The sequence below is a fragment of the Buceros rhinoceros genome, unplaced genomic scaffold, assembly GCF_000710305.1.
Source record: "Buceros rhinoceros silvestris isolate BGI_N320 unplaced genomic scaffold, ASM71030v1 scaffold5632, whole genome shotgun sequence".
Classification (NCBI taxonomy): domain Eukaryota; kingdom Metazoa; phylum Chordata; class Aves; order Bucerotiformes; family Bucerotidae; genus Buceros; species Buceros rhinoceros.
The window spans coordinates 84,155-94,490 of record NW_010398219.1 but is presented as its reverse complement, the minus strand read 5'-3'; the positions used below and the strand labels follow the sequence as shown (position 1 = coordinate 94,490).

At 43.0% G+C, this 10,336-nt stretch overlaps 1 protein-coding gene across 1 annotated transcript in view; it reads right to left on the bottom strand.

The window, feature by feature from the left end:
- Positions 1-6,211: 6,211 nt before the first annotated feature.
- Positions 6,212-10,336, bottom strand: part of PDE11A (phosphodiesterase 11A) — a 79,123-nt gene continuing 74,998 nt past the window's right edge. The window contains exon 18 of the mRNA XM_010131007.1: positions 6,212-6,373. Coding sequence (XP_010129309.1) covers positions 6,212-6,373 — 162 coding nt within the window. The remainder of the gene's footprint in view (positions 6,374-10,336) is intronic.

Here is a 10,336-nt window from a genome sequence, read left to right as displayed (position 1 = left end):
GGGAGGGCGGGAGGGAGGGAACGGGGGCCGCCGGTGTATCCCGGTTTGTGCAGCCGCCGTGGTGCAAATGGGAGCTGGAGTCCGAGAGGGAAGCGCATCCTGGGCGTCGGCCTCTGCGTCCTGTCCCCTTCTCGTGCTGCCATCTCCCGAGCAGTGAAGCGAGCCGCTCGGTGCCCAGTCCAGCTTGGCTCAAGAAGCTGGTGCGTCTTGAAAACACGGGCTAGACCTGCGTGTCTGCCCCGTTTCAGTGCCTCGTCCAGTGGAAAGCCTTAATGAAGAGTGAAATCAAAATCAGCTCCTTCAATTTCTTTATGAATAGTGTAATTGTTCTGTCAAGCAGTACGTGGTAGCATAAAAGCAGGGCCTAAGATAAACATGCAGTCCTGGAACACAGGCCCGCAAGTATTCTACTGCTGTCCTGTGCTTGTTGAACATGAAACATCCCCTTTACAATCTGTCAGGATCCCGACTTTGTCGTGGCTGATGGAAGGAAGGGTGCTTGTACCTTAGCATAATCCGCCAGCTTTCCTGCAGCTTTCAAAAAAGCAGAAGAAATTATTTCCAACTTTTCTGAAACTATTTTGACAACACTGTTGTTCTTTGGAGGGATATTCTGTCTCTGCCCTCCCTGCCTGATAGCCCACCCCACCACCCCCCGTAGTGCTACTGAACAAGGATGACAGACTGTGCACGCTGCCTCATTCCCATACGTGTAAATAGCTCTGCCAGAGTTGCCCGCCTGGTCTGGTTTCCAGTCATTCCAGACTAACACCAAGTGTGTCCAGCAGAGTTCAGTTTGCTCCCAGGAATGAGTGTTGTGAGTTCATATTTCAAACACTGTCTCTGAGCTGCTCAGTTGCACATATTTTCACCGCTCTGCTGTTGCATCATCCAGTAATCACCCAGTAACAGCTCCGACTGATTCTCACAAGGCAGTTTCAAAGGAAAAGAATAATAAAAAAAATCACAGCAAACCATTAGAATTATTTATTTTTTTTCAGAGAGAGACTAATAAAACCAAGTTAATTTTAAAAACACGCTTTAAAAAGCTGAATCAGCATTATTGGATCGACTAAAGCAAAACAATGAGGTTAGTGGTCTTAAAATGTGAAAGGAGAAGGACGCAGAAGGCTTAAGTTGCACACTTGCAAAGACGTGGGATTCGCTCGCGTTGGAGCACACACACAGTACCTGTGTGCGTGTGCCAGCTGTTTCCCACCGGTGGAGGTTCTGAGCTCGTAGTGGTATTCCCCACACAACTGTAAGAGGCAGTGTCCAACATGCTTATAACTTGGTAATTAAATACACAGTAATGCAGGAAAAAAGAGCAACACAGAGCACGTGCCCCACTGCTGGCACATTCGAGTAATGGAAATCTCTGGGGTCTCTCAGTTCAGCTGATTTATACCTCCCACTTCATTGTTACGATAGAAACCATTCACAGGATTTTACTCTTGAAAATATTCTGTTTCTTTTACAAAGCCAATAGGAAAAAAAAGGTCTTGCTCTACATTTTCTTCTTTACATTTTTCTTTATATTTTCCAGAACACGCTAAGCATTCGAAATGTCCGTTGATATGTTTTTCATAACCTTGAAATAAACCTATTCTAAAATTTCACTCAATGCATAAATGATCTATCAGTAACTAAAGCTGTTTTAATTTTATGAAGGGAAAATAAGTATTTGGCCTGTAGACTGAAACTCTATTTTTTCTGCTAGGATTAGTTAGTCTAAATATTAAAAATGAGGTTAGGCACTGCTGGTTGCAGTTTTCAAAACAGTGAGTACTAGAATTGGCTTTGTTGATAACTACAGGCGCCTTCCGAGACTGCAGTTCACTGTAAGAAGGAGCAATTAGCAAGGTCATCTGTCCTGAAGAATGCAGCTGCTGCACCAAGGGCACCATCTGAAGGAATTCTTGCCCTAAATGAAACATACTCATCCACAGTTATTTTCTGCAGGGTACAAAATGACCTTCGTAGCAAGACCCTGGCCCTGCAGATAGCAGGGGCTGGCTGTGACAGAGCTCTGTGGGGACATCGGTATCCAACTGCCGCATGAGGCAACCAGTTTAAACTTCTGTGAGCTGCTGCTGCCTGACCTTGTAAGTGTGATTCTGCTTTGGAGCAGCAGCAGAACCACATCCTGACAGCCGCAGATGTCTACCTCTCAATCATGTTGCAGCTAGTCTGTTTTGCCTGTAGGTCCCAGGCTGCGAGAAACACAAAATCATGGGGCACCTTTAGGGGAAATTGTCTGATTTTACTACTCAAACTCTGGCCAAAGTCACCACTTGGATGCCTCACTCTCAGGAGGTGGGAAACCCTCCTGTCTGAGCAACAGGAAAGCCTCTACCCCTGGTGTTCCTCAGCTTGTTTGGTTTTTTGGTGGGGTCACAGTGTCATGTTGCAGGGGAGAGCATTAATCCAGGAGGATGTACCTACGAGCCCCCCCGAAGCGCTTCCACCAAAGCTTGTCTGCTCTGTGCCTCTCCCAGGAGTGAAGCAGAAATTAGGGCTGCACCCAGTGGGCATCCCTTCTCCTTGCTGAGGGCAGCAGCAGGAGGTCAGGAGACAAGCCTACCGTCGTGACTCCTGACAGGTACACCCGCCGTTCAAGAGCCCGCCCCAAATCAAGTAGGATTTGAATGTCAGGCTCCTGCCCAATTACCCTGTGCAGTACCTGGGCATTCCAGGAAGTCCTGGTCAACCAGGAAGACCAGGAGAAAGAGGTAGGCTTTGTACTTCGCAAACAAAAAAATATACCTCACTTTCCTTATAGATTCTGATGGCTTTTGTCTCCTGTCTCTATGCTTTTTTTCTTTTTTTTTTTTTTTTTGGTGAGGAAAGGTTTATTTTGGAAAGGGGTCTCACAGGTGGGAATCCTGAGTGAAACTACTTTGTGGCCTGAACCATCTCTAAAGATGGGGATGAAGACCCAGGTCTTCTCCTGAGCAATTTCTGCTGATAGAAAGTGAGGACTGGCTGGCTGGCTCCTGTGAGACCTCATGGCCTGTAATTCATGAGACTGATTCACAAGACCTGATTAATAATGCAGCCTGTGGTTAGCACTAGTCAGTGGGACACCTAGGAAAAAAGGTATTGCTGTTGAACCAGCCTGGAATGGCTTCGGTGAGAATGAAGCCCCCGTGAGCCTACGGATGGCCCATGTGCTCACCACATTTTTGCACTGGAATTGTAAAGACTAGAGCCCTCACTCAAGGCCACATTTCCACTAACAGCTGGGGCAAATAAGTGGTAACTTGTCCATTGCTGAGGCAGACCAGATGTGTTGGGCACCTCCAGGGAAAAGCTAAGCAGCACTTTACCAGCACTGTCCTGGGTAACAGTGGGTTCTGCATTCTCTTCTCCACGTGCCCTCTGATTTGTCCTCACCTCTTGTGGACTTCTGCTTTATATGCACTCGTAGAACTAAGCTGATTTCAACGGGTTTTCATCACTCCCTGTGCAATAGGCAGGGAAACACGCAGAAAACAGGGAATGCGGATGACCTATACAGTCATCATCTTTCCTGTGCACATCTCGGAAGAGTCTGGCAAAACTGACTCCCTATCAGGAATGGTGAAAAAGCAGATACAATTTCTGACTATCAAGCTTGTGAACAGTAGCTAAAAAGTGTTTTCCACCATCTTAAATATGAGAAGCTTGGAATATGTTTTTTTACTGTATTGCTGCTTCCACAAAGAATCTTCTTTTCCTCTCAAAAAATGCAAGACTTTTGCTGATGCCTAAGCTAAGTGTTTTTTTTAAAGTTTAGGATTTTTGTTTGTTTGTTTGTTCTAAGATTGAGCTATATCACTTCCAGAGAACAAATGCTGTTCTGAGATGCACTGCTGTGCCCCTCTGGTTTCAGTAGGGTTGCTTCGTTTTGCTTTAGAACGATTTGATAAAGATCTAGCCGTGCTCTCTCATTTTTCTTCCTTGTGATGGAGGAACAGAACCATAACATTAGTCAGCAGTTTCTGAATTTTGACCCACAATAGCAAAGATACCGAAAGACAGGAGAATAGATGGAGGCAATTACAAACAGTCCCTTGATTGATGGTTGACATTGTTAGAGCTTCAGCTGTATGTCTTTCGGTGGTGCTGAATCCCCATCCCTGCCGGTGGGTGTTGCCATGGGCAACAGCGCAGTGAAGCCAATAAAAAGGAGAGGAAATGAGGGGAAACTCAACCTTGGGGGAAGCTGTAGGGTATGCACTATAAATTATGTTATACTCAGCAATATGCGATATCAAAATTCAGGATAGCTGCGTGTACCTTCCAGCAGTACCGTGTCGGTTCCTAGTATCTGTTTCTCCCATAAAGTATGTGTGTTCTAAGTTTTGTATGGCTTGCTGCTTACCGTCTTGCGTCTGCCTTTATTCAGGCAAGAAAGAAATGGTAAAATAATAGCAGAAACATTTCCATTTGGTGCATGTATTCGCTGCTGTGTTGTCGGCTGTCAGCTGTCTGCTACTTCCCTGCTTCTTTCAGCTAGAAAAAGTGATGTGGTTCGGTTGTGTACTAACAGACGGGCTTGCAGTGGTACTGGAATTCCCAGCTATTCTCTTATACACATGATTAGCAGCACACAGAGGTTTTGTTTTGTTGTGTTTCTGTTTTTTAAAGAAGTGATCGGCATATTTGTTGTTTCTGTTAACTGTCAGACAGATGCAGTCAGCTTTTCGAAGGCGCTAATGACTCTCTTAGAAAGGAGGAAAGCTCTTCTAAGCATCTGGTCAGCTGGTCCAGGTTCTGACTTCCATTAAGCTGGTGCCAGTTCAAGGTAATTCCACTGAAGTAAATGGAGTTTGGCACAGGTGTAAAATTAAGCTGAATTCAGCTTTAATTTCTGCTGCCAGACAACCCTATATTTAGAATCCCATTTTTCATGGAGTACAAAGGCTTTTTTTTCCCCTATGAATGGAAACTCATAAGCACTGCAACCCGACTCCTCTTCTGTCTGGTCATGCAGCAGAGAAAACACCCTCAAATCACAGGTCACAGTTTTGCTACGCTTGTGATCTTTGCACTAACAGAAAGAGACAAACTTTCAGGTAATACTAGCATCATCACACGGAACACTAGACACGCTTGTTTTTGTGACCTATCATGTTTGATTAGATTTTCATGAACGCCTCTGCCACAGACATCTACACGTGTGCCTTGACTAGTGCTGTGCTAGCTGTAATAATAGTATCTCAAAGAACTACAAGAGAAGAGGTAGTCAGTCCAGTATGATGAGATTCTTTCCACCATTTCAAAATGTTGATTTCAACTGGAAATTATGCTAGAAAGGCTTATCCATGGTCCAGTTTTCAATGTAATATAAACCTGAAGCACAAGGCAACAGATTTTCTTTTTTTTAATTTGTATTCTATTTTCATCAAAGCACATTAGTCTTTTCCTTAGGGGACACTAATTTAAAAAAAAAAAAAAGAATGCGTGTTAAAGAGCATTTTTAAAAGAAAAAAAACCTCTCTAAAATTACCATGTAATATTTTGCCTTTATTCAAACCTCCCCAATGCAATTTACTACATTGCTAATAAGAATCTCAGGGAAGCAGGGACAGGTTGCTGTTTTTAAAGATAATAAAGTTTGTTTTCAAATGTAGCAAAGGTAGGCAATTCTAAAGGCCCTGATCAATCACTAAGGAGCTTTGTTGTAAAAAAATACTTCTTTAGAATACAAAGACTTTTCAGAACATTCAGGCATAAAAGAGCAGGGAAGAGTGAGAGAGGACCATCACAAAAGCAGGCATAATTGATTCATAACGTGCTGAAGAGATACAAAACAACAGTGTAATTACACACTATTCTGTTTTCCTGCAGCTTCTTGCAGATGAATTGACCAGCTTGCATCCCAGTTCTGCTCGGTATTATTAATTTTATTAAGCTGTAAGTTCTTATATTTCAGTCTGTTGTCAGCTTTACAGATTTTACAGCAGCAGTTGAAATGTAGCGGAGCTGAATGAATGCGTCTTGTGCTAAGTCTTCCATGTCGCTCCAGAGAGCAGCACGCTCTCACCGCAGGCCTTCCTTTCAGTCCCACTAAGCTTCCCAGGAAAAGCAAACGGTGCCGCCACCATTACAACATCCAATCAATTAAGCACGTCTGTGAAAGCATTTCTTAAAAAAATGGTGGGCCTAAGCTTACGAAAACCTCTCAGACGGCTCTTATCCTAAAGTGACATTGTCACTTGCAGGCTTAATTTATGTCTTTGAGAGACATGGTGAAGCTAGAGGAAAAGGAGGAGGAGGATTCCGCCTGGGAAGGAAGTCTTTTTTGGTGCAGCTCCTCCCATTTGCCTCTATTTACTGCCACGGAGTCCAGCATAGGCTTCAGTTTCACATTCAGCTTCACTAGACACTGGAAAAAGGTTTAAAAAAAAAAAAGAGAGAAAAAATACTGACAATATTTCCATTCCTTTGATGGACTGTCCAGGGAGTTACAGGGTAAGAAGAGTTAATCTGCACCACGCCCCCACCCTCCTCACCCCCAGCTGTAAATTCCTGTGTAGATAAAGCTTATTGTTCCTATTGAGATCTCTTTATCTTACCCATTTTACCTGAGGCTTTAAGTAAGCCACCAAAAATGTCAAAAAAGCCGGGAAGGTGGCAGAGTCCTTTTGAGGCATCCCCCAAGTGCCTGAGGCTATCTGGCTGCTGGCATCTATGAGCAGGAGGTCCACTGCCTGGATGACAAGTTGGACAAAACTGAAATAACCGTCGGATTCTCCCTAGAACTAGATTCGTATTTCCTATAGATGAGTAAACCACAATAGTACAGTGCTTTCCAAAGCTGGGAAAAAACTTTTCTGTGTGCCTGAAGAAAAAAAAAGATGTTTTCTTTTCAGATTGTGCTGAAATCACCTCTCTTCTACACACACTCAGTCCAAAGCTCACAGAAGCCAGTAAAGAATCTTTTACAGGGTTTCAGCTAGCTTTGAATCAACCCAAAATTATATAATTCTTGCACACCCTTGCTAGAAGTTTATTTTACCGTCGCCTTTAGTATCAAATGCTTATGTGGAAAGACTGGCCAGCAGGAGGAGGGCAGTGATTGTCCCCCTGTACTTGACACTGGTGAGGCCACACCTTGAGTACTGTGTCCAGTTTTGGGCCCCTCACTTCAAGAAAGATGTTGAGGTGCTGGAGCGTGTCCAGGGGCAACAAAGCTGTTGAAGGGTCTGGAGACAAGCCTGATGAGGAGCAGCTGAGGGAACTGGGGTTGTTCAGACCTCATCACTCTCTACAACTACCTGAAAGAAAGTTGTAGTGAGGTGGTGATCGGTCTCTTCTCCCAAGTAACAAGTTATAGAACGAGAGGACATGGCCTCAAGTTGTGCCGGGGAGGTTTAGGTTGCATATTCAGAAAAATTTCTTTACAGAGAGGGTTGTGAAGCCTTGGAACAGGCTGACCAGGGAGGTGGTGGAGTCCCCATCCCTGAAAGTGTTTAAAAGACGTGTAGATGTGGTGCTGAGGGCCGTGTTTTAGGGACCCTGGCAGTGCAGGGTGAACGGTTGGACCTGATGATCTTAAAGGTCTCTTGCAATCAAAATTTGAATTCTGTGATTCTGCTTCACTTGGTTTTGACCCTACATTAAAGAGACAGAACTTCATTAACAGCAGCACCTGGATATGAAGAAAGGGTTAACCAGTTACCTCTGAAGTGGTCATGTAATGTGTCTTTTCAAAACAGAGGATTATTATTATTTTGCGGTTTTTTTGATTAGCAGGAATTAGGTTTGTCTCTGATAGTATGAAAACTACATATTTTTCATTTGAAATAAAGGATCGGTGCGAGATAAAAAAAAAATGAGAGAAGACAGCAACAGTTCCTCTTCTAAATGTGCAGAAAATTATAAGAAAAAGAAAGGAAAGGGGAAGCAGGCACCTTTGCAGCTGATAATTTTCATTATTTGTTTTAAATAGCAGAGTTAACAGCAAACATTTTAAATGGTCCCCAGGGCCCCCACACTGCTAAAGAACTGGATTTTTTTATAGCTAGTCTGCGAGCCATGGCAGCTTGGTTAGCTACTGAAGTAAGTCTTGGTAGATTTTTAATTGAGCTATTATATGATAATTAAGGGTTAATGGCCTGATTTTAAGATGTGCTGAAAACTTGCAATTTCAGTTGACTTCAGTAGGAAATATGAATGCTCAGCACTTCTGAAAAATCACGAGTAAGAGGCTGATTTGTGTGGAACTCGAAGCAGATCTGCTTGAAATTATTTCCTCAGAATAGGGAACCGGGCAGCCTTGCGCCTGGGGTGAGAGGCAGCGTTTGCTGCAGTCTCTGCCACACATAGTGGTGCTCGCTGGCGATGATCGTTCGTCTGATAGAATGGATGTAGTAACATTCCCATCACCGTACCTCAGAGCTCCCCATTTTTAGCTCTTTGTTTTAGACCACTGTGTATTCCTCAAACCTGATCTGGCAGAGTCCAAAACAGAGGGGCAGGAATACCTTATGAACACTTGAAAGTACCTGGAAAGCTCACGGCTGTTATCATTAGCACCTGATTACCACTGCCAGCTCAGGGAGGCAGTGCTTAGATATGTGAATCCTGACAACAACTGATCAGATCCTTTCTGTGCAAAGCCAGTGGTAGTGAGGCTTGCTGGTATTTCTTAAACCTTGAAAAAATTTTCATGAAGTATTTTTCCAATATAAACTTTTGATTAAAAAAAAATCACTGTTTAAATAAGTGTTTACAAATCAATGTTTCTCAAATGTCTTTAAGCACAAAGATGGCATTTTGCACTCATGCCCCACCAGCCCCAGGATCTGTAAGCACAAAAATGCAGTGCAGGCTCTTCTTGTCATAAATGCTATTCCAGCAATCAATACCTGCTACAAGCGATATAGAAGAGCAGGAGCTTATTGGGACAGTGGACTCTGCTTCAGCATGGCTGTGCAGCCTTCAGCTATGCCTGTGACCTTTCTGTACTGCTTTATTGCCAAAACTGACCACAAGACCATGATGGTTTCAATCCTTGTGCCGAGGGCAAACGCAGAGTTGTGGACATGACCTGCTGCTATTCCCATCCCTCCAGGCCTAGGCATATGCCACCCTTTTATGGTAGGAAACAGCCCTCTCACGCACAGTGCCAGGAGGATTGCGAGTGCTTGAGCTACTTCGATCAGCTGGCTTTGCATTGACTACAGCGGAGGCCAGAAGCCCCAGTAGGTTTGGAATGGATTCAAGAAGCACCCACACAGTTCCACAGTAATCACTGTATCTTCTGAGCTGTAACAACATTTTAAATCCCAAAGTAAACACATATATTGCTTAGAAATATATACCTAAGCGCATATTACTGTCTTATAACCCAAATGCAACAGAGGTTACCAGGTAAATAACCAGAATGGTTAACTAATAACATTAACTTCGATGAAATAAATTGAAAGGAGTATTTAAGAAAGAATAAACCATGTCTTTGATATTCACTTTTACCATAGCACATGCAATTAATTCTATGGAATACTTACAAAATATATAGTGTAATTTCAAGAAACTTTATTTCGTTACACGTTAATTTCGATTAGGGATACTTGACAGGGCAGATTTTTCACCTGGTCTATAAAATGTCTTTATCCAGACATTGATTTGATGTTTAAACCACTGCTTCTGTATTTAGCATCCTTTCACTTTGGAGCTCTTTCATCCTGATCTGGTCTTTTAATTAAACCAACTACTATAATTCCTACGGAAATTAGCTTTTATTTTATTTTTTTCCAGCCACCAAAGTATTTCAGTAGGACTTTTCTGATACAAAGTACACAAATTGGATTTTATTTCTGCTTGAGATGTAATTAAAAGCTCATTTGATTACTATATATCTGGCCCTGTTTTAATTATTAAACTCCAGTAATCAATTTTCTTTTATGAAGCTTCTGGGAAATTATCTCAAAAGCAACACATTTCTCTCCCTTCTGTCAGGCTCTCAACCATATACTGAATTACATTCACAGCACCTGTTCCTGATCCGGATTAAACCACCAATTTATTTCCAAAGCTGTTTAAGTTTATTTGGCTTTAGCCTCATCAGGGTTTTCTATCTCCTGGCCATGATTTTTACTTTCCATTTTATTGCATGAGAAACCCTTGACGTACTGCTCCTCCACACCACTATTTCTGATGCAAGTCTCTTCTGAACAGCTTTGTTCGTGACCTGTCTAATTTGGTATCCAGCTTCTCAACACCCAATTTATTATTCGCTCCAGTAGGAAGAGGCTTGGACTTCAACAGCTGTCTGACACTGGATACCACCACATCAACTCATAGCTCCAGAAACACCCCTTGTCCTCATCCCCCCACCTGGTTC